The following is a 25669-nucleotide window of genomic DNA, read 5'->3' as shown; positions in this document are numbered from 1 at the left end:
AGATTTATCTGTTTTCACAATAAAACCAAAACCTAGCCCTTAATTATAAGCTTCTTCTGTTGACTTCTTTTTTTGTAATATATTTTATTGATTTTTTTACAGAGAGGAAGAGAGAGGGATAGAGAGTTAGAAATATCGATGAGAGAGAAACATCGATCAGCTGCCTCTTGCACACCCCCTACTGGGGATGTGCCCGCAACCAAGGTACATGCCCTTGACCGGAATCGAACCCGGGACCCTTGAGTCCGTAGGCCGACGTCCTATCCACTGAGCCAAACCGGTTTCAGCTGTTGACTTCTTTTTTTTTAAATAAAAAATTCATGTTATTTTTATTTATTTATTTGTTAATCCTCACCTGAGGATATTTTTTCATTGATTTTTAGGGAAAGTGGAAGAGATAGGGAAAGACAGAGAGAAACATAGATGTGAGAGAAACACACTGATTGGTTGCCTCCTGCCCAAGCCCTTATCAGCGCCCGGGCTGGGGAAGAGCCTGCAACCAAGGTACATGCCCTTGACTGGAACTGAACCGGGGACCCTTTGGTCCACAGGCTGACGCTCTGTTCACTGAGCCAAACCGGCTAGGGCCTTCCATTGATTTCTGATCTAAAACCTGAGCTGTTCAAGTAGAAATTTTTAAGTCTTATCCACTGACTATAATTTTCCTCTGGCTTATTCCCAGAAGAAACTTCAATCTTAGAGCCAGATGTTCCACTCACTGGATTCTAACAGTTTGCTTTTTTACCCCTTGGTTTCCAATATTTTTATTTTTTTTTTACCTCTACACAAGATGACACATTTCTAGTATGATGCACTTACCTTACTATTACTATATTTAATCTGTTCATTGGTGAATTTTCCATAGGCTGGTGATTGAATTTATACAGTAGGCCTCCAGACACCATTAGTTTAATGACATTTTCTAGATTCCCAATGAAATGAGAAAAATAATATGAAATAAGGAAAAAATTCCTCATGAATGATAGAAAGGACAAAGACCTGTATCAAGAACTTGGGCAAACCAGAATGAGAGATGGGCCAAACAATATTTGATGAACTGAATGTAATTAAATAGGGGAATTTGAGAGAGAGAGAGAGAGAGAGAGAGAGAGAGAGAGAGAGAGAGAGAGAGAGAGAAGTGGGACCTCCCAGTGCTATCTAGTAATGACCTCCTCTCCTCACACCCACTCATCAGTGTATAATAAGAGGGGCTGGAGGAAATAGTAGATGGTAGGGCATTTGGTGTGTGGTCAAGTCATTTTTGTTGGTGCTTTTTTAAAAAAAGTTTTTAGTTTATTAATCCTCTCATGAAAAATCTGCACAGACACCACAGATAAAGTCACCGAAGCATCTTTACTCTTTCTGTTGTCCAGTCTCCAGCTCACTTTTTGTCAGCACCAACATTGGCCTTTGTAGTACCCTTGATTTTTTTTCATTCTGTTCTCGTGTTCCTTTTGCTGTTGTCTTGAGATCTTCTTCTTGTCATACTGGTCATTTCTTGCAAGTCTATGTTTGGGTTCATTTTTCTTTGCATAATCCAAGGAATCAAATCATGCGAAAGCCAGTGAGTGGTCTTGCCACCACTAAAATGGGTTCTGAATGCAAATACAAAGATGACATGTGGTATGGTCTTATACATTTTGGCCAGTTTTTCACGAATTTTCTGTCTTAGGTTGCCTGCTAAGGGTGAAGGATGTCAGTGATCATTTGTTCCCACTGAAATAGACTGTTGGTCATGAACTTCCTGATCCAGATAGTTACTGTGTTGTTCATGATGGAGGCTAATATTCAAGCAGCCAGGGAGGAAAAGAGTTGTTGGTGCTTCTTGAAAGTTTACCAAGTCTGCACCAGAGCCCACAGAACAGGAATTGTGATATGACTATTATACCTACATTAAAAATGGGATGTATGACTCTGCATGAGAGCATTCCTTCCATCGAGAGAATGAAGATATAACCCAAACCAAATGTAGCCTGTCCCAATACCCAGAGGTGAGAATATCTTGAAAAGGTATGGTTGTCTCCCATGTAGTTTCCTCTTTACTGCCTCACAGGCCATTGATCTACTAAATTAAAACTTCTCATTTGCTTTGGGCTCAGGATTCCACAGAGACTTATTTACCCATTAGTAAAACAGCTCTCTGTTCTAGATATTCTAGATAAAGATGAATAAAGAGAATGTCATTTACCATCAATTACATGGTAACATAAGACAGTTATAAAAAGAATCAGTTATGAGCATTATTTACAATAGCCAAAATCTGAAAATGGCCCAAATGCCTATCAGTAGATAACTAGATGAAAAAGCTGTGGTACATTTATACAATGGAATATAATGCGGCTGTAAAAAAGAAGAAAATCTTAACTTGTGCAACATCGTGGATGGACTTGGAGATTATTATGCTAAGTGAATATAGCTAGTCAGAGAAAGACAAATACCATAGGATCTCACTTATGTGTGGAATCTAATGAACAGATGAACTGACAAACAAAATAGAAACCAAGGCATGGATACATGAAACAGACTGACATCTGTCAGAGGGAGCAAGGTACAGGGGACTGGATGAAAGAAGATGAAGGGATTAGCCAGTGAACATATATGCATAGCTCATGGACACAGACAACTGTGTGGTGATGGCCAAAGGGGGAGTTGAGGGAGTTGGGGGTTGGGTCGAGGCAGGCAAAGGAGGGGGGATGGGGACATTTGTAATAGTGTCAACAATAAAAATAAAGAAAAAATATGAATTAAAAAATTCAGTTATTTTCTTGTTGGGGTTGAGTTCAGGGTATCTTCCATGAAACTAGAAGTGAAATTTTAAAGACGGGAAAACCCCAGAGAATATGTGGAAGTAAATACTGTATAGAGATGAAACTACTAAATTAAAAGTGTAGTAAAGGCTATCAACAACAGATTTAGCTCTAGAAAAAAAAACACAAATCAATGAAGGAAATGATTTCTAGAAATTAATTTTCAATTCAAAGTTATGTGTAGTCATATCTGGTATAATCTTCAATTTTCAGGAGAAAGGGAAGTTCCTACAAATGCAGGACTCATGTAGAACAAACACAATTCCCACAAAAGGAAAAATATTATCAGGCTGGCAATGACTTTCCCATTATAACAAATGCCAGGATAAATAGATATCGTCTAAGGAGTTTTTCAAGAGAAAAAAAAATATATTGTTTACAACAGCTGCCCAAGCCCTATAGTTTATGAGAGGGCAATAGGAATAAATAGTCCAAACACTTGGAAAACAAACCATCTACATGTCTTTTACCAGGAAAACAAAGAATTACGATAGCTGATTTAGAAATGATCAAAACAAAGAATTTACAAAGAAAGTTGTTACAAAGTAAAAGAAATAGGATTGACCTGAGGGACCAAGTTAAAATTAGTGGATTATTAGAAATATGGCTATTATGAAAATTCTATCAATGTCAGAAATGTTTCTGGAAAAAAATACGCTTTAAATAAAAGCACACACACAATATTCTATAACTAAAATCTCAGATTATAGTATTGATGGGGATAGGAAGATAGAAGAGAATCAAGTATATTATTGGGTATCTAAACGGAAGTGACCACACAGGGTAGGGTCATTCACTATGGATGGTGATTACAGGGGGAAGAGCAGGATATAGAAAAGGTAGTTCCAGTTTAGACACAGAGTTTTAAATATCTTTGGAACATCCAAATACTAATGCCCAATGATGGTTGGACACATGGATTTATATTTGTACCTTTCTAGTTTTTATTTTTGAAACAAAAAATATGTATTACTTTTATAAATGAAGAGAAAAATTGGTGTGATAAAGTGTTGTTGTTGTGGTTTTCTTTTTCAATTTAGAAAAATAAGAGACTTCGGAGTAGTCTACAAAATTCCAACCAGTAATTTAGATGCCTTACTACTACCTCAGAGAAGACTATCCCTATCCCTTTGGGGCAATGTACAAGTCAAAAAAATCTTTTCTGTTCAGACTAGAAGTAGGTCTTAGTTAAGCTTTCTTTCTTAAGCGACTCCACCTAGTTTTTTTTTTAATCTGCTTGTCCTTCTTTAGGTGAGTGGGGAAAAAGGTGGGAGGTAGGAAGTATAACCTTCCAAGCAGGAGAAGGCCCAAGGCTGTCTTATTGAAGTTGCATCATAAGAGCATAAAATAATGAAAAGTAAAAGAACCAGCCTCAAGAAAGGAGGTTAAATAAATTCCTTCATTGTTAATTGTTAACTGTTAATTATACTGTACCCACCTAATTAAAAGAAGTATTTGTCTATCATCTTACTTTTTATCCAATCCCAGAGTTTCCCTGCTTTGCTTTCTCCCGCCTCCCTAATCCATCACTAATGGATTTCATGTAACCTACCTACATCTCCTCCTTTGATATAATGTATAAAACAAGGTGCAAAACTATCATCCTCCGGAGCATTATCCCAATACATTGAGATTCTGCTTCCCGGCAATTGTCTACAGTTTGGCTCAAAAAAACTCACAAAAAATGTTTAAAACATAAAATAAAAAAGAGAGGAGGTAAAATAAATTATTCCCACCCTGTTTCAATGGAATGTTGACCTCCCCTTATAAAATTAGAGTGTATATTTCCTGGTATTATAAACCAGCACACCTCCGAGATTTTATTTTTTATTTTATTTTTATTTTATTTTTTTAGCCAATATGAAGTTTAGAATTATTTACTTTCTATTAAAACCTTCTGAGGACCATGTTCCCTCACTAGATTTCTTGAAATAAGTTGCCCAAAGACTTAATTTGGTGAAGTCCTAATTGTGGTATTCAAACATACCTTTGCAGTTGTGGCTTTTAAAGAATACAACTGTAATAGCAAGACGTTTTGTGAGTATCAGTTTGAAAATTGTGTTCCACATGTTCTTTTCTAATAGAAGTTCTGTATTATGTCTGCTCAACAACATTTTGCCTGCATATTACTTTTCTCCCTTAAATTTTTCCACTGTTAATCAAAACACTAATCGCACTATATTTTATCTGTGGTTTGATAGTCTTTCCAATAGCTCTGTTAGATCTGGTGGGTAGAGACTGACTCATCACTATGTCTCCAACACCTTGTAGTCTTAACTCCTGTATTACTAATGTATGCCACACAAATGAAGGACAAATAAATCTACAGAACTTATATCTGATGTCTAGCTATTTCTTTCATTTTTTTTAAATCCTTATTTGAGTATATGTTTTTACTGATTTGAAAGAGAGAGAGAGAAACATGGATGTGAGAGGGAAACATCAGATTGAGGATCGAACTCAAAACCTAGAAATGTGCCCTGACTGGGAATTGAACCTACCACTTTTCAGTGTTTGGGATGACACTCCAACCAACTGAGCCACACAGCTTAGGGCCATCTCTTTTATTTTAAAAAATTCCTTTGGGGATGTATCATCTTGCTGACCTCAAAAACACAAGAAATAATGAGGCATATTATCAAAAACTGTTTATCTCATGGTTCATTGGTTAATATTGTATACAATGAGATGGGAAGAAAGCAATAAACATACTCATAGGGTAAAATCATCAAATATTTACTTTTGTATTCTACTTTGACAATGTACAAAAAAAGAGAAATTGAAGTTTGCTTAATTGTAAAGGAAAAAGAATTCACTATCTATGAAAGAGACATACTTGACAAGTATGCTACATATATAATTCTGGGACTAGTGCTAAAATAAAAGATTCAGATTCTGAGATCATTTTGTAAAGATTGTATTCCTTAGATAAATCTTATATTGAAATGGGTAAAGCTTTGATAACTTTCCACTGGCATTTATCTTTTTGGAATTGTTACTCATCTACATATAAAAGGCTAATATGCTAAGTGTCTGACTGTCTGACTGGTTGCTATGACGCCCACTGACCACCAGGGGGCAGACTCTAAATGCAGGAGCTGCCGTGATGCGCACTGGCCACTTACAGAGAAACGGCAGTGTGGACCTGGCACCGACAAAGCAATACTCAACTTCCTCCAAGTGGGACACAGGCCCCGCCACCACCCCAGAGCAACACCCCACCAAATCGCAGCCGATGCTGCCGCGACCCTATGGTGCAAAATGCGGTCCACAGCCCAGCCCAGTCCAGAAATGGTGGCTGTGGGGGCCAGGTAATGATGTCATGTAGCAATGCCCGGCTTCCTCTCCCTATTGACAACTAGCCTCCTTGTAGTTTCTTCAGCCCAGGAACATTTTATAGCCAGGTGCAAACATTTCAAACTTTAACCAAATGTCTATGAAGCGTTTTCCCATGCCACATTTCATTTGATCCTCACAGAAGTCCTGGAATAAGTAGATAGGGAGACTCAGTGAATCCTATTTTCTTTTCATTAGCCAGAAAATGGAGTTTTAGAAAGTTCAGAAACTTGACCTGACTGAAAAGAAGTAAGAAATGATAGACCTTGAAAATGACTTCAGGTTTTCTCACTATACAGAATATAGTCAAACACTGTTGCAGTTAAATATTTTACCCTTTGTTCTCTCTATGTGATCTACAATAGTCTGCTTTGTGTTGATATTTACTGCTGTGTTGTTGACAATTACCTGAAAGAGAAGTTGGGGTACTTCACTGGGCTGGAAAAAGTTTAGTTACATCAGAAAGCAGTTCTAATTAAGCAAGTTTATTATATATATCCTATCTAATAATAGACAAATATGCAAATTGACCATACCTCCAACACACCCACAAGCCACGCCCATCATCCAGAGTGAGTATGCAAATTAACCCAAACCAAGATGGCTACAGCCACAGAGAGCAAGGTTTCCTAGGTAACAGAGGAAGCCAAGCTTTCCGCCTGCCCTAGCCAGGCCTAAGCCTCCACTCAAGCTACAAAGTTTCAATTATAGAAGGTAAACAAATTCAAACAAATGGCGGCAGAATGGAGCTTGAGAGAGCAGGCCAGGGTTGCCCCAGGCAACAGGGGAAGCAAAGCTTTCCGCACACCCTGGCCGGGCCCACCCGCTTAAGGCAACAAAGTTTCAATTATAACCCCAACAGAAATGGCTGCCGTCCGCGGAGGGAGCCCCAGGCTTGGCTCTGCTCCAGGCTACAAAGTTTCAATTGTAGAAGGAAAATAAATTCCAGATACCAGGGCCTCCTCTTGGGTTGCCAGGGGGTGTGGCCGGCCTGCAAACCATCACAGGCCCCTTGCTCAGGCCGCCCCACACCCCAAGGGAACCCCCACCTGATCCAGGACGCCCTTCAGGGCAAACCAGCTGGCCCCCACCCCTGTACCAGGCCTCTATCCTATCTAATAAAAGAGTAATATGCAGATTGATCATCACTGCAACACACAATATAGCTGCCCCCATGTGGTCAAAGATCCTGCCCTCATGTGGACACAAGATGGCCACCACAAGATGGCCAGCAGGAGAGGGCAGTTGGGAGGCACCCAGCCTGCAAGGGAGGGCAGTTGAGAGGGACCAGGCCTGCAAGGGAGGGCAGTTGGAGGTGATCAACCCTGCAGGAGAGGGCAGTTAGGAGTGATCAGGCCGGCAGAGGAGGGAAGTTGGGGGCAAACAGGCTGGCAGCGGAGTGGTTAGGGGGTGATCAGGCTGGCAGGCGAAGCAGTTAGGGGCAATCAGGAAGGCAGGCAGGCAAGCAGTTGGGAGCCAGTAGTCCCAAATTGGAGAGGGTACAGGCTGGGCTGAGGGACAACCCCCTCTGTGCACGAATTTCGTGCACCGGGCCTCTAATATATAAATAAAAGGCTAAGTTGACTTGCACATACATGATACATATAAAGCTCTCACGCCCATCGCACGTGTGTGTTTCTATCTTTCATTGTCGATTGTGAATTTGGTTGACACTTCTAGCCCTGGCCTGTTTGGCTCAGTGGATAAAGTGTCGGCCTGCGGACTGAGGGATCCCAGGTTCGATTCCAGTCAAGAGCATGTACCTTGGTTGCAGGCACATCCCCAGTAGGAGGTGTGCAGGAGGCAGCTGATCGACGTTTCTCTCTCATCGAAGTTTATAACTCTCTATCCCTGTCCCTTCCTCTCTGTAAAAAATCAATAAAATAAAAATTTTAAAATTTTTTCTTCTAATTAATTTACTTTCAATGTGCACAAATTCATGCACTGGGCCACTAGTGGTTAATAATTCTTGTATATCGTGATCTCAGGAATATTTTCACTTTCTCTGTGTATTTTTCTTAAAATAATCTGTTTGAGAAGGAAATACCGTACATTAGTTTAACTGCTGATGTTTTATAAATCACTTTGAAGAGACATGAGAGCCTGAGTTATTTCCAGCTTAAAATACTATAATAAATAAACTTGAGGGGAGCTTAAAAATGGTGGTGGAGTAAGTGGATACTACCAGACAGGCTCCCAGGAACAAAATGGAATTACAACTAAAAAAAAAAAAAATCCTAAAAAATCAACTGAAGACTACCTGGAGAAAACTCCGATAACCAAGGTTGGAAAGTGAAGACTGCATAGAGACTGGTAGAAAGGGTGGAGAGGCGAAAGGGCTGGCCAGTTTCCCACAGACAGCATCTGAATTTCTGGAGACAAAAAACCAATGCACAAATGAAAGAGAATTCTCCAGAAGAAGAGATAAATGAAATGGAGATAAGAAATTTATCTTATACAGACTTCAAAATAATGATGGTAATGATGCAGAACAGCATGAAAAACATGTAGTAACTATGAAAACAGTCATGACACAGCACAAATAAAGAATATATTGGAAGGAATACACAGCAGATTAGGGGAAGCTGAGGATCAGACCAGCAAATTGGAAGACGGTAGAAAAAAATCAACCAGAGAACGAAAAAGAAAAAAACAATTAAAAAAACAGGAGGACAACCTAAGGAAGTTGTGGGACAACATGAAACAATAATATTTGCATAGGTATGCCAAAAGAGGCAGAAAGTGAGCAAGGGATAGAGAAAATGTATGAAGAAATAATGACAGAAACTTCTGTAATCTGGTGAAGGAAAAAGTCACAAAAGTTCAGGAGGCACAGAGAGTACCAAACAAGAAGAACCCAAACAGGCCCATGCCGGGACACATCATAATTAAAGTGCCAAAAATTAAAAAAGAGAGAATCTTAAAGGTAGCAAGAGAAAAGCAAAGTGTTACCTAAAAAGGAGCTCTCAAGCCTGTCATCTGATTTATCATCAGAAATTCTACAGGCCAGAAGGAAAAGGCATAAAGTACTTAAGGTAATGGAAAGCAAGGATCTGAATCCCAGGTTACTATATTCAGCAAAGCTATCATTCAAAATAGATGGTGAAACAAAGAGTCTCCCAGACAAAAAAAGTCTAAAGGAGTTCATCACCACCAAGCTAGTAGTGTAAGAAAAGCTAAATGGATTCCTGTAATAAGAAGAAATGGAGAGAAAAACCTAGGCCAGTGATGGACAACCTTTTGAGCTTGGTGTGTCAAACTTCGCCAAAAAACTGAGCATAACTCAGGTAGTGTGTCACTTTGAGGAAAAAACATTATTTTGCAAATGTTTCATCCTCAGGAGCAGCAAATGTTTTATCCTCGGCATGCGGCCGCCTCAGCGGCCATGTGTCATCAGAAATGACTACGCGTGTCAGTGCTGACACACGTGTCATAGGTTTGCCATCACTGACCTAGGCATACATAATTAAAATGGCAATGAATTAGTACCTATCAATAATAATATTATATGTAAATGGATTAAATGCTCCAGTTAAAAGACATAGGGTAGCTGAATGGATAGAAAAACATGACCCAACTGTATGTTGTTTACAAAAGACCCACCTCAGAATAAAAGACTCACACAGATTGAGAGTGAAGGGATTGGAAAAAAATTTCTATGCAAATGGAAAAGAAAGAAAAGCTGGGGTAACAATACTCATATCTGACAAAGAGACTTCAAAATGAAGGCCATCACAAGAGATAACAAAGGTCACTACAGAATACTAAAGGGATCAATCCAATAAGGATATAACCCAGGTAAACTAGTATGTAATCAATATCGGAGCACTGAAATATATAAAACAATTTCTAGAGGACTTTAAGGGAGAGATAGACAACAATACAGTCATAGTAGGGGACATTAACACCCGTTGATTTAACTGGATAGATCTTCCAGACAAAAAATTAACAACGAAACAGTGACTCTAAGGACACATTGGACCAGTGGAATTTATTTATGAATTTCTTTTTTCTTTTTTTTTCTTTTTATTTTTTAATTTCTTTATTGATTAAGGTGTCACATATTTGTCCTCATCCCCCCATTCCCATCCCACACCCCTCCCCACGGATGCCCCAACCCCCTGTTGAACTTAATCATTGGTTAGGCTCATATGCATGCACACAAGTCCTTTGGTTGATCTCTCCCCCCTCCCCCCACGGAGCAGGCCAGTTGATCTTCCCTATCCTCCCTCGGAGGCCCGATAGTCCGATCGATGCCTCCTTGTTTCTGGTTCTGTTCTTGTTCATCAGTCTATGTTGTTCATCATTTCCCCTAGATGAGCGAGATCATGTGTCACTAGAGATATACTTATATGAACTGAATGTGAGATGAGCAATAATAGTTATGCTGACAGGCAAATGAATCAGTCTGTAGTGAGTTTCTTTCTGGACCAACAGTTCTTTTGAGACCCAATATCAATGTCCACCAGTTCCTTATGTGTACATGTCGGCATTGACCCCTCTGCTCTGGATGGTGAACAAATGGTGGTAATGCAGGTTCGATTCCCTCTGGTTGGGTCTCGGCCGGACCCAAGGGCACGGCTTCATCCGGACCCAGGGGGTGCGTGGCCTCACCCGGACCCAGGGGCGCGTGGCCTCTCCCGGACCCAGGGGCGTGTGGCCTCACCCAGATCCAGGGGCACGTGGACTCACCCGGACCCGGGATCTAGCTTCCCCCGGACCCAGGGGCGCGTGGCCTCTCCCAGACCCAGGGTCGCGTGGCCTCACCCGGATCCAGGGGCCCACGGCCTCATCCGGACCCGGGACACAGCCTTACCCGGATCCAGAGGGGCACACGGCCTCGCCCAGACCCAGGATTCAGCTTCACCCAGATCCAGGGGCGCATGGCCTCACCCGGACCCAGGGGCGCGTGGCTTCTCCCGGGCCCGGGACCCAGCCTCACCTGGATCCAGGGGCACACGGCCTCGCCCGGACCCGGGATCTAGCTTCCCCCGGACCCAGGGGCGCGTGGCCTCACCCGGACCCAGGGGCGCGTGGCCTCTCCCAGACCCAGGGTTGCGTGGCCTCACCTGGATCCAGGGGCCCACGGCCTCACCCAGACCCGGGACCCAGCCTCACCCGGATCTAGGGGCACACGGCCTCACCCGGACCCGGGGTCCAGCTTCACCCGGACCCAGGGGCGCGTGGCCTTACCCGGACCCAGGGGCGCGTGGCCTCACCCGGGCTCAGGACCCAGCCTCACCCGGATCCAGGGGCACACGGCCTCACCCGGACCCGGGATCTAGCTTCCCCCGGACCCAGGGGCACGTGGCCTCACCCGGACCCAGGGGCGCGTGTCCTCTCCCAGACCCAGGTTCGTGTGGCCTCACCCGGGTCCAGGGGCGCACGGCCCCACCCGGACCCAGGTACCAGCCTCACCCGGACCTAGGGGCGCATAGCCTCACCCGGACCCATGGGGGGCGGCCCCACCCGGATCCCAGACCCAGCCTCACCCTGACCCAGTTCCCAGCCTCACCCGGACCCAGGGGTGCGCGGCTTCACCCGGATCCGGGACCCAGCGGGGTTTCGTCTTCTTGATCCCAATTCCTGTTGGTCAATTCCATCTCAGCAATTCCTTCGGCCATTTTCTCAGAGCTCCAGGGCAGCCGCCACAGAACTCGTTGGGCGGCGGGCTAGGCGAAGCTCCGGTGTGCCCGGTGCACGGCGGCGGGCTGGTCCGGGGTGGCTGCGTCGGCCCTTGGGTCTGCAGTGGTGGCTGGTCGCCGAACGTGCGCACCTGGCCGCTTCCGGGGCGTTGAGATTCTTGAAGGACTCGGAGGTCAGCAAGCGTGGAGTCTCCCACCCCATGTCTTCCAGTGGCTCGTCTGTCCGTGCTCGGCAGCGAGTGGAGCCTTCCCCTCAGCCGGAGACCGCCGGGGGAACTGCGCCGAGCACGTTCTAGGCCGCCATTGTGTCGCCTGAGCCTTAGTTCTTATAGTGTGATCTTTGGGTCACCGGCATCAGCATCATCCCGCGTACCCCTCTCTTTTATTCTAGTTGTAGAGCATCTGCTCAGCCAGCCCTCCGGTGGTTCTGGATGGTGTCTGCTCTGCTCTCCTGTCGTAGACTCAAAATGGTTGTGGTAGGCAACAATCAGGCTTCCGCCCTATGCCTCCGTCTTGGTCCTCCTTTGTATAGTTAAGTCTTGATTGTTGTTGGTGTCGCTGGGAGGAATTGTCCTCCAGGCCAATTGGCCGTGCGGACCCTCTGTGTCTATAAAGGAAGAGTTGCTGTGCAGGAGACACGTTTATGGGCCGGGTCTTGGTGCAGCAAGGCTTTGGCGCTCACTGAGTCTGCCTCTTGAATGTGTCCCTTATGCGAGTGGTTGAAATCTGGTGTCATCTCACACCGACCACTAGATGCCCTCATTTCTGGGTCTCCAATGGAGTGTAGGTCAGCTACTGCCTGAGGCCACTCAGCAGGAATTACAGCAAAAACTGCAGTTTCCTCCTTCTGTCTGAGCGGCCCTGGAGCAGTCCGACTATAACCGCAGTTTATCTGGTCAAGCTGCCATAGGGCAGGCCACCCACATGCAAAAGCCGTTGCTTGGAGCCCAGGTGGGCATACAAAACGTGCGGGGTGGGTCTGCAAAACGTGCGGGGCGGGTCCCAGGGCGGGGCGGGGCCTCAGGGCGCCACCAGGCCATGGTGTGGCGAACCAAACTGGCTGCAAGTCTGCTTTTTCTGCTTTCCACATTTCTAAGCCCCCTTGTTCCGCACTCCAGCGCATCAAACACTGATTGCTGGGCGCACCTCCGCAAGGAAGTTACTCCCACTCTCCGACACGAAGGCCGAGAGTCCAGCCTCTCCCCGCAGGCGTCTGGGTCTCCCGCACGTCCCCAGAAGCTGGATTTCAGGGTGATGGGGAGCTAATCTCCCCTAAGGTTGGAACAAAAGCCGCACGTCCCTTCCCCCGCCACCAGCCCGACCCACGCGCCTCCGCACCTTATCTCCTCCGAGTTCGCTCTTTCCTCTTCCCTCTTAGCTGTAAATCCACCATTCAGCCAGCTCTCCTGTGGTTCTGGGTGGCAGACGCTCCGTTCTCCAGTTGTATCCTTGAAATTGCTGTGTGCGGCAAAGTTCCTTTGTTTAACTTTGCTGCCTTCTTGGTTCTCCTCTCTCAAAATGGCTAAAGGACTTGAATGTAAGACGGGAACTCCTCTGAGTCAGTGTTGGCGGTCTCCGGGGCCCCGAGGATCTCACTGGGTAGTTCGGCCATGTCGGTGACGCGGATGGGCCCGTCCTGCAGAAAGATGGTCTCTTCCTTCACCGAGAGCCACTGCGCCGAGTCCGCGGCCGCCGCCACAGCAGCTGCTGCGGCCGCCCACGAGCTCATGGCCCCGGCTGAGGTGCTGACTGAGAGGAGCAGCCGCCCGGCCTGGGGAGACGCGAGCAGGAGTTGCCGCGCTCACCAGTCCATCTTTTAGTTGTATTTCCGAAACTGCCATGCGAGGCAACAGATCAGCCGTTCACCTCCGCCGCCATCTTGGCTCCTCTAGGATCAGTGGAATTTAATTGGCATTTATAGAACATTTCACCCCAAAGCTTCAGAATATACATTCTTTTCAAGCACACAGGGCTATTCACAAAGATAGACTACATCTTAGGACACAAAACAAGTCTCTACAAGTTCAAGAAGATTGAAGTCATATCAAGTAACTTCTCAGATCACAGTGGAATGAAATTAGAAATCAACTACAGTAAAAACACCCAGAAACATTCAAACATATGGAGGCTAAATAGTACTTTATTAAACAATCCATGGGATACCAATGAGATCAAGAAAGAAATAAAAAACTTCCTGGAAACAAAGAGAATGAACACACAACAACCCCGAATCTCTGGGACACAGCAAAAGTAGTCCTGGGAGGGAAGTTCCTAGCACTACAGGCCTACCTCAAAAAAGAAGAAAAATTGACAATAATCAATTTAATCCCACAACATAAAGAATTAGAAAGAGAACAAGAGAAGCCCAGAGCAAGTGGAAGGAAGGAAATAATAAAGATTAGAGCAGAAATAAATGACATAGCAAATTAAAGAGAAATCAGTGAAACCAAGAGCTGGTTTATTGAAAGGATAACCAAGATTGATGTACCTTTAGCCAGAGTCAAGAAGAAACAAAGAGAGAGAACTCAAATAAAATCAGAAATGAAAGCTGAGAAGTCACCACTGACACCACAGAAATACAAAGGATTACAAGAAAATACTATGAACTCAAAGCCAACAAGCTGGACAATGTGGGTGAAATAGACAAATGCCTAGAAAAATATAATTTCCCAAAACTGAATCAGGAAGAATCTGAAAACCTGAACAGGCCAATAACAACTGATGAAATAAAAGCAGTAAACAAAAAACTCCCAGCAAACAAAAGCCCAGGTCCAGATGGCTTCTTAGGGGTGTTTTACCAAACATTCAAAGAAGAATTTACACATGTACTCTTCAAACTACTCCAAAAAATCCAAGAGGAAGGAACAATTCCAAGCTCTTGTTATGAGGCCAATAATCAATTAGCATTATCCTAATTCCAAAATCAGATAAAGACACTACGAAGAAAGAGAATTACAGGCCAATATCCCTGATGAACATAGATGCTAAAATGCTTCAATAAAATATTAGCAAATTGGACCCAGCAATATATTTTAAAAGATCATACACCATGACCAAATGGGATTTATTCCAGGGATGCAAGGCTGGTACTATATTCACAAATCAATAAACATGATACATCACATAAAGAAACTGAAAGACAAAAATCACATAATCATATCAGTAGACACAGAAAAAGCATTCAACAACAGCCAACACCCATTTTTTGTAAAAACTCTCAGCAAAGTGGGAACAGAATGAGTATATGTCAACATGATAAAGGCCATATATGAGAAACCTACAGGGAACATCATACTCAATGGCTAAAAACTAAAACCATTTCCTCTAAGAATGGGAACAAGACAGGGATGTCCACTTACACCACTCTTATTCAATGTAATACTGGAATTCCTGGCCACAGTGATCAGATAAGAAGAAGAAGTAAAACGCATCCATATTGGAAAGGAGGAAACAAAACTCATTCCTAGATGACATGATATTGTACATATAAAAGCCTAAACACTCCACCAAAAAACTACTAGATTTAATAAAAGAATTTGGCAATGTAGCAGGTTACAAAATCAACACCCCCAAATTGATGGCTGTTTTATACACCAATAATGAACTCTCAGAAAGAGAAACTAAACAAACTTCCATTTTCCACTGCCACAACAAAATTAAGATACTTAGGAATAAACTTAAACAAGAAGGTAAAAGTCTTGTACTCTGAAAAGATAGAGGAAGATATAAACAAGTGGAAGAATACACCACTGTGTTCATGGATTGGTAGAATCAACATTATTAAAATGTCCATACTACCCAAAGCAATCTATAGATTCAGTGCAATCCTTATTACAATATCAATGGTATATATTTCTTAGACCTAAAACAAACTATCCAAAAATTTATATGGAACCAAAAAATACCCCAAATAGCTGCAGCAATCCTGAGAAAGAAGAACAAAGTTAGAGGGATCACAATACCAGACATCAAGTTATATTATAAAGCCACTCTTCTCAAAACTGCCTGGTCCTGGCACAAGAACAGACATCTAGACCAATGGAACAGAATAGAAAACCCAGAAATCAAACCAAGCCATTATGCTCTATTAATATTTGACAAAGGAGGCAAGAGCATACAATGGAGTGAAGACAGTCTCTTCAATAAATGGTGTTGGAAAAATTGGACAGATACATGGAAAAAAAAAATGAAACTAGACCACCAACTTACACCACACACAAGAGTAAACTCAAATGGATAAAAGACTTAAATGTAAATCCTGAAACCATAAAAGTCTTAGGAAAAAAACATAGGCAGCAAAATCTCAGACATCTCTTGTGGCAGTATGTTTACGGATACATCTCCAAGGGTAAAGGAAACTAAGAAAAATAAATAAATTAAAATAAAACTACCTCAAAATATAGATCTGCACAGCAAAAGAAATCAATAAAACAAAAAGGGAGCCCAGTGTATGGAAGAACATATTTGGCAATGATACATCTGATAAAGGGTCAATATCTAAAATATTTATATATAAGGACCTCATATAACTTAACAAAAGACAAACAATCTAATTAAAAAATGGGCAAAGGATCCAAATAGACACTTTTCCAGAGTGGACATACAGATGGTCAAGAGACATATGAAAAAATGCACAAAGTCATTGATCATCAGACAGATGCAAATTAAAACGACAATGAGGTATCACCTCACACCTGTCAGAATGGCTACCATCAACAAATCCACAAATGACAAGTACTGGCGAGGATGTGGAGGATGTGCTGGTGGGAATGCAGACTAGTGCAGTCATTATGGAAAACAGTATAGAGTTACCTCAAAAAATTTAAAATGGAACTGCCATTTGACCCAGTGATCCCACTTCTAGGAATATATCCTAAGAAACCTGAAACATTCATCAGAAAGAATGTATGCACCCCTGTGTTCATAGCAGCACAATTTACAATTGCTAAGTTCTGGAAACAGCCCAAGTGCCCATCAGTAGATGAATAGATAAAAAAGTTGTGGTACATTTACACCATGGAATACTACGCAGCAGTAAAAACGAAGAATCTCTTACCCTTTGTGACAGCATGGAGGGACCTGGAGAGTATCATGAAAGTGAAATAGGTCAGAGAAAAACAAGTATCACATGATCTCACTCATATGTGGAAACTAATGAACAAAATAAACTGATGACCAAAATAGATTCATAGACATGGAAAGATGGAACAGAGTGCAGAATCTTGGCGGGAAAGCAGGGGAGGGTAGGTGGGTGGGGAGTAATCAACCAAAGATTTTGTATGCATATATGCATAACCCATGGACACAGACACAAGGGTGGTAAAAGCCTGGTGCGGGGGGGTAGGCTACAGTGAGGGTGGGGATTCAATGGTGGGAAAAAGTGGACACATGAAATACTTTAAACAATAAATATTTAAAGTAAATAAATACACAAAGAAACAAACTTGAGACATTTAAGCTTAAGGAACCAAGTGCAAGCCTCCTGAAAGATAGGACTGTCAGCATCAATAAGTTACATGTTTCTGGAAAGGTCAATGTACCCTGATAAAAGGATCAGCAGTCATCAAAAGAGAATACTACACAGTGTGCATTAATAGTTGTTCATACCATAGTGTCCAATAATAAAGATTTTATATTCTGAATGTCTTACAAAGTCTTGTATTGTCAGGAGCAGGCATGTAATTGCCATCAAAATCAATGATAGGATTAACAGTTTCAAACTATCTCTGAAAGCACATATGGATTAGTGAAACATCCACCAATTACTGAAAGCTGGTTTTGTAGAGTGTCCTAATACGTAACAACTACATGGTTATGCTTGGAATAGTTTATATTTCACCAGATAAAATATTAGGTCATAGAAAATTTAGCTTTAAAAAACTGTAGAGGGCAGTAAGTCCAATCTAATCCTATCTAATAAAAGTAATATGCAAAATAACCATCACTCCGCTACACCCACCAGCCAATCATGAGCAAATATGCAAATAAACCCAACCAAGATGGCTACGGCCACAGAGAGCAGGAGGGAGGCTTGGGTTTCCTTGGCAATGGAGGAAGCCAAGCTTTCCGCCTGCCCTTGCCAGCCTAGGCCTCCACTCAAGGCTACAAAGTTTCAATGATAGAAGATACATAAATCCAAACAGAAATGGCAGCAGCCATGGAGCTGGAAAGAGCAGGAGGCTAGGGTTGCCCCCGGCAATGGAAGAAGCCAAACTTTCCACGCACCCTGGCTGGCCCAGGCCTCCACTTAAGGCTACAAAGTTTCAATTATCCTATCTAATAATAGAGTACTATGCAAATAAGCATCACTCCGCTACGGCCATGATTGGGCCGGCGGGAGGCTGGGGGGCGGGACTCGGGGTGGCCTCTCAACAACCGGATTGGCCCAGACCCGCCCCCATCAGCGTTAGCGCGGCAGCGGCGCCCAGACCCGCCCCCATCAGCGATCGCGGGTCGGCAGCGGTGGCACCCAGACCCACCCCCATCAGCGTTCGCGGGGCGGCAGCGGTGGCGCCCAGACCCGCCCCCATCAGCGTTCGCGGGGCGACGCCCGCGCCCGGACCCACCTCCATGCTCCTGCACTGGGGGAGGGCCTGGTCAGCAGCCGCCGAGGCTCCTTCAAGGGCCAAAGAGGGAGGCAGGGCCAGACCCCAGCGGCCGCAGCTGCTGTGGGGCCCGGGGAGCCAGGCAGGGCTGGACAGGCAACCTCAGGGTGGGCCTGGGGGTGGGTGCAGTGGCGCAGCTTGACAGCAGACAGCAGGGCCTGCTTGGCCTTAGCTGCCAGGGACCCACAACAGGCAAGTGGGCCTGCAGGCAGCACCCAGCAGGGCTTGCTTGCCCATCGCTATAGTGTGGAGCAGGCTAGCCCCGCAGAGAGCAGAGAACCACAGGGAGCGGGCCTAAGGTCAGCAGGACATGCCCTGAGGGCTCTCGGATTGGAGAGGGTACAGGTTGGGCTGAGAGACGCCCCCCACCCCCACCCCCCGTGCATGAATTTCATGCACCGGGCCTCTAGTAAAAGATAAATAAATTCTAACAGAAATGGCTGCTGCCATGGAGCAAGCAGAAGGCTTGGCTCTGCTCCAGGCTACCAAGTTTCAATTGTAGAAGATAAATAAACTCCAGATACCAGGGCCTCCACTTGGGTCGCCGGGGGGTGGGGGGGTGTGGCCGGCCTGCAAACCACCACAGGCCCCTCGCCCAGGCCGCCCCACGCCCTAAGGGAACCCCCACCCTGATCCGGGACATCCTTCAGGGCAAACCAGCTGGCCCTCACCCGTGCACCAGGCTTATATCCTATCTAATAATCCTATCTAATAAAAGAGTAATATGCAGATTGACCATCACTCCAACACACAAGATGGCTGCCCCCATGTGGTCAAAGATCCTGCCCCCATGTGAACACAAGATGGCCACCACAAGGTGGCCAGCAGGGGAGAGCAGTTGGGAGGGACCAGGCCTGCAAGGGAGGGCAGTTGTGGGCGATCAGGCTAGCAGGGGAGGGCAGTTAGGGGTGACCAGGCTGGCAGAGGAGGGAAGTTGGGGGTGACTGGGCCTGCAGGGAAGGGCAGTTGGGGCGAACAGGCTGGCAGGGGAGCCGTTAGGCATTAATCAGGCTGGCAGGGCAGTGGTTAGGGGGTGATCAGGCTGGCATGCAGAAGCAGTTAGGGGCACTCAGGAAGGCAGGCAGGCGAGCAGTTGGGAGCCAGCAGTCCTGGATTGTGAGAGGGATGTCCGACTGCCCGTTTAGGCCCGATCCCGGTAGGATCGGTTCTAAATGGGCAGTCGGACATCCCTTGAGGGGTCCCAGATTGGAGAGGGTGCAGGCTGGGCTGAGGGACACACCCCCCCCCCCCCCCCCCCCCGCCGCATGAATTTCGTGCACCGGGCCTCTAGTTTATATTATAATCACAAGTATGAGATAATAAATTCTCTAAAAACATTTCAAATATATTTTTTAAAAAACACCAGAATATGCATAGACAAATTATCAGCTAATGCCTAACTTACCAATACATTTTTATCTTAAACCAAATGCAAAGTCTTCATATTATAGGTCGGATTCACTCCTTAAGCTTGTTATTTTTCATTCCAAGACTACAATGTACTTGCACAACAAAGTAGAATAGAATTTTCATCTTTCAGCCTTGTACCACAACTAGGATAATACATTTGGGATTGGGCAGGGCACCTACGTGTACTTGTCAACCATAGTCTGCATTGGACCCTTCTACCCCTTTCTTAGTCAGGATTTTGCTTGCCCTTGTTAACAGAAACCTTGTGAACCCTCACGTAAATTTAAGTAAGCATTTAACTTTTACATTTTTGCAACCTGGTTCTTTTCCTAGAAATGATGCATCCTGTGTTTCTGTTTGGTTTTTGCAACCTGGTGCTTTTCCTAGAAATGATGCATCCATTAAGTTTTTTCTTACATTTTAGCAATGTGATTTTCTTCCTAGAAATAATTCATTCCTTAAGTTTTTTCCTTAGGTTACACTTCATCCCTATTATAATGGGATTTCTTAAGTCCAGTTATGTACAAACTGTGTAACCTTTGGCATTAAAGTCAACTTGTGTACTAATGGGTTTTGACACCCTACATAGGTTACTTTAACAACCCTTTCTCTTTTATAATTTAATAGCTGTCTCATTGGCCATCAGTCATTTTATTGACAATAATGATCAAGTTTAATTTTAACCCCTTTAAATTCATAAAGCCAAAATGATTTTTCTCTCCTAGGAATGCCAGAATCACCTCCGCAGATATGGAAATGTGAATCTGGAACTGGTGACTCGAATCATTAGAGATGGTGGCCCATGGGAAGATCCAGTGTTGCAAGCTGTTCTTAAAGCCCAGCCAGCATCTCAGGAGATAGGTACTTCAGGAAACTCAAAATCAAAACCAACATTTGTGAGAAGCAAACACAATTTGATTTTCTCACTAGAGCAGTAGTAGTGATTTTTCTTTATTTTATAATATTGAGTAAGAGTTATGTATTTTTACATAAAGTGTGTTTAATTTGTTGTACTAACCTGCCCTAAGAGTGATTTTTGACACTAGAGTTGGATACATTTATTTCTAGTAATTTCCCATTCTAATGGGAATTAACACATTTATTGTCCAGATCTTACTTACAGAGAGTTCCTTTGCTTTTGTCACTGCAGTTATAGTTTAAATATCTATTTAAGTTGCCAAACCCTTTTAAAACAAAACAAAATACCCTGCTTAAGCACATGAGATCTCCCTTATACAGAAGCAGCTGTGAGGGCTATAACTCATCCGATTTTTGTCACTACTACTGTATATCCCACACCTAGCCCAGTGCCTGGTAGAGAGTAGGTGCTTAATATAAGTATATGTTGACCGAATGAATGACCACATGATGGCTGTGTAAGTGAATGAGTGACTAATTAAAATAAATTTCAATTCCAAATACTGGAGAGCAGTATTTCCCAAACTTCATCCATTAATAGAAGTTAAATTTTCCCTCATCCCTTTACCGCCTGCATACTTCTTTGACATCACCTCCTCTTAAACCTAGATGTACAGTGGTTCCTGTGGGCCAGAATTTTCCTTTGAGGAAGGAGGCTCTGTCAACTGCTTCTCACATATTATTCCTAAGCCACAGAACGTTTTTGATCACCAAAGATTAGAATGTAGAGCTGAGCAGTAGTGAATAAGCACAAAACTGTGAAAAACATTTGAATGCATGGAGAGAGCCTAAGAAGTACAATTATAAGATTGCCAAAAGGAAAAGACAAAAACTCCCAGCTCTGGAACCATTCAGACCTTGGTCTGGTGAGAAAGACACATCATACTACAGATTGTGCTCAGTGGGTTAGGATCTGTCCATCTGTCCCAGGTTAAGGGGTGAGGGTAGGGATGGGTTGTGGGTAGAGATGAGTGGAGAAGGAGCTGTGATTCTTGGGCTTAAGAGCAAGCCAACCCAGATACAAGTGTGGAGGCCAACGACAGAGATGTGAGAGGAGATGAAAGATAAGGCCAGAAGAAGTAGTGCAAAGCAGTGGGATGAGATGGGAGATAGGACAAAATAGGAGGAAAGGGCTAAAGTATATATGTGACAGTGGTATATGCCCAAGGGATACAAATGAGACGAACTTGGTATGAGGGTCTGGAGAAGGAATAAAAGAACTGAAGCATATGGAACTGAGGAGGAAGAGTTGGATGGTTGAGGAAAGGTAGAGTCAAATAATAGGTAAGGCAAGGGTGACAGGCTGAAGGAAACTATGAGGAGACTGGGGAGGGGGGTAGGAGGTAGATAAGACAGAGCTTCCAAAGGAGTGAAAAGTTAGGACTTTTAGGAGAGCTTTTAGACTTCTCTGAGTAGGAGCTAGAACAAACATATTATGAGTTGCTGTGAGGGCTGATGGCCTTAATATATAGTTCTGCACATATAGTCCTTTCATACTTACATTGACTTACCTCACTCTGGGAAAAGCTGCTCTAGAGCCTCATTAATATGAATGACTCTTCTCTGGTTGGTGATCATTAGGGTGAAGACTAGTGTGAGGTTTATCTTTGCATTAACTGTACAGATCAGTGTCTGTTTATCATATGTTGGAAATAGAATTGCAAGGCAAATATTGGCACCCAAATAAAACATCACTCGTAAGTATTTTAGAAGCTAATAATTAAACATATAACTAATTAAAATACTTGGGGTCCAGTATGATATATGTGTTCTAGTTCCTGCTTTGCCACTTAATTTTTGTCTTTGGGCAAGTCATTTGACCTCTCTGAGACTCAGTTTTGTGATCTGTAAAATACTATGATAACTGTCATAAGGTTGTCGTTAGGTCTAAATAAACTTAGTAGATAAAGGTATTTGTATATTTTTTAATTGTGTAAAACCAAGTATTTATTAGTAATTATTCTTAGTGATACATGAGCACATATTAATAAGCATTCCTTTTGGCTTAATATTTTGTTGACAAGTAATAAAATATATTTTATGATTTAACTTTATCATTAATTCAGATTTATTCTCTATAATTAATCAGTAATGAAAATATTGAGCACTAAGATCAGAGTACATAATCATAGAGTAGAAATTACATACCCCATGTTATTTGAAATATTTTAACATATTAGTGACCTGAAAAATAAATATTTTAGGATTTTTACTTTTTAGACTGAGAAGAAATCAACAGATATTTCTTGAGCACTGTTTTGTTGTCACTTTTATTTCCATTTTTCCAATCATATAATTGTATATATTTTTTCACAAATAAACTCTTACTAAGAAAATGCTATTTAATTAAATAACTAGTTAATCTAATTAAATGCTACACGTTAATAATAAAGTTTCAAACAACAATCAAAAGTTTGAGAGCATCCTTTCTTGAGAGTAATACGAGTCTATTCTCTTTTTAATACAGTGAACAAATACTTAAGTTCGGAAAATCCACTATTCTTTGAACTACGTGCCAGATACCTAATTGCTTGTGAACGCATACCAGAAGCAATGGCTCTTATTAAATCTTGTATAAATCACCCAGAAATCAGCAAAGACTTATATTTCCATCAAGCACTCTTCACATGTCTATTTATGTCGCCTGTAGAAGAACAGCTATTCCGGGAGGTATTGTTTAAGATTTTGTTTGTCTATCATCATTTTAAACTTATAATAAAAAATGGGGGGAAATGTAGCAGAATCTTGTTAAATTCCTTTTTATAGTAATACCAAAGGTTTTCAGATTAAATTTTATTTACATGTGTTCTCTTTAACACCATTCTTTAAGCTCATTTAAATTAGACAAAATCTGATATTAACAAATGATGAAATTAACAAAACATCAATAAGCTTCGTTTTATTTACTTATTTTAATCCTCACCCAGGGATATATTTATTGATTTTTAGAGAGAGAGGAAGGGTAGAGAGAGAAACACTGATGTAAGTGAAAAACATGTATCAGTTGCCTTCCATACGTGCCCCAACTAATGATTGAAACCACAACCTAGGTATGTGCCCTGACTAGGAATTGAACCCACAACCTTCTGGTGTATACTTCAATCAACTGAACCACCTGGCCAGGGCAGCGATAAGCATTATTTGTGTTGAGTTTCTGGTGTGACAGAGGTCAAATACAAACTGAGAATCATTATGATTTTGCCTTTTAAATAAAATATTTAAAAATTTAAATTTTCATGTTTGTTATTTTGTTTTTTCAAGATGAAAGAATCTTCCTAATATGGACCCTACTTACCTATAAGTTATAAACATTAATGAAATTAAAAGTAACTGTAAATTGTAGGTGCTATATAGTAAAATTATGAAACTATGAAAAATTTTCTGTATAATTCATTGTCTTTGTAGAAGAAAACTAAACATCTAATTTCTTCTGAATGTTTAAACACTTATTGCAACTAGCTTTTTAGGTATTTTAATGACATGAACTAATTTTTATTTTCCTCTTACAGCATTTATTGAAAACTGATTGTAAGAGTGGAATTGATATCATCTGTAACACTGAAAAAGAAGGAAAGACTATGTTAGCCTTGCAACTCTGCGAATCTTTTCTTATTTCACAGCTCCAAAATGGGGATATGTATTGTATCTGGTAAGTGTTCCTATTATAGAAATTAAAGTAAGATGGGGAACAGAAGAATTGGTTAGCAGAGTTTGGACTTCATATATATATATTTTTAAAGTTATGTGAAAATGTTAAGCAAGAAGCAATAGTGCCTAAAGATTAAAAAAGAAAATGATCAGGTACCAGTAATGGATATTGTAAATATTTAAGGTATGTGTTATAATGAAACAATCATGTTTTAAATTAAATTTGGAGTGTTAGCTTGTTTGTTTTTTAATTTAAGACAATTTTTTAGAGCAGTTTTACATTAACAGCAAAACTGAGAGGGAGGCACAGACATTTTCCATATACCCCCTGCTCCCACACACACATATCAATATCACTCACCAGAATGGTACATTTTTTTTATCAAGGATGAACCGCCAGAGACTCATTATAATCACCCAAAGTTCACAGTTCACCTTACAGTTCACTCTTGGTGTTATATATTCTATGTGTTAAACAAATATATAATTACATATCTATCATTATAGTATCATACAGAGTTTTTTCACTGCCCTAAAAATCTTCTGTGCTCTAACTCTTCATCTCTCTCTGATCCCCACCTCTGGAAAGCACTGATCTTTTTGCTGTCTTCATAGTTTTGCCTTTTCAGAGTATCACCTAGTTGGAATCATATATGTAGCCTTCTCAGAATGGCTTTTACCTTAGTACTATACATTTAAGGTTCCTCCATGTCTTTTCATAGCCTGATAGCTCATTAATGCTAAATAATATTCCCTTGTCTGATGTACCACAGTTTATTTATCTGTTCACATACTGAAGGACATCTTGGTTGTTTCCAGGTTTTGTCAATTATGAATAAAGCTGTTATAAATGATCTGTGTGCAGGTTTTTGTGTGGACATGTTTGCAACTCCTTTGGGTAAAAATACCAAGGAGCACTATTGCTGGAACATATGGTTAGAGTATGTTTAGTTTTATAAGAAACTGCCAAACTGTCTTCCAAAATGGCTGTACCATTTCTTCAGTCTACAGGCTGACGCTCTCCCACTGAGCCAAACCGGTTAGGACATGGCTGTACCATTTCTTATTCCCACCAGCAACTTATGAAAATTCCTTTTGCTCATCTTCACCAGTATTTGTTGTCAGGGTTCCAGATTTTAGCCTTGCTAATAGGTGTATAGTAGCATCTCTTTGTTTCAATTTGCATTTCCCTGATGTCATATGATGTGGGGCATCTTTTCATATGCTTTCTTGCCATCTGTATATCTTCTGGTGAGATGTCTGTCCATTAAGATTTTTGGCCCATTTTTTCAATCGAGTT

The 25669-nt window shown here is 42.2% G+C and overlaps 1 protein-coding gene across 2 annotated transcripts in view; it reads left to right on the top strand.

Moving 5' to 3' along the window:
- ZNF654 (zinc finger protein 654) overlaps window positions 1-25669 on the top strand; it is a 118341-nt gene that overhangs the window by 74500 nt on the left and 18172 nt on the right. The window contains exons 4-6 of one of the 2 annotated variants that reach the window (XM_079766652.1): window positions 20529-20664; window positions 23189-23391; window positions 24231-24370. In XM_079766652.1, coding sequence (XP_079622778.1) covers window positions 20529-20664; window positions 23189-23391; window positions 24231-24370 — 479 coding nt within the window. The remainder of the gene's footprint in view (window positions 1-20528; window positions 20665-23188; window positions 23392-24230; window positions 24371-25669) is intronic. The other variant, XM_079766653.1, reaches the window with a different exon arrangement.

This window comes from Cnephaeus nilssonii (assembly GCF_951640355.1).
Source record: "Cnephaeus nilssonii genome assembly, chromosome: 3".
Classification (NCBI taxonomy): domain Eukaryota; kingdom Metazoa; phylum Chordata; class Mammalia; order Chiroptera; family Vespertilionidae; genus Cnephaeus; species Cnephaeus nilssonii.
Note: the sequence above shows the minus strand (reverse complement) of the source record. Positions and strands in the feature narration are given on the sequence as shown.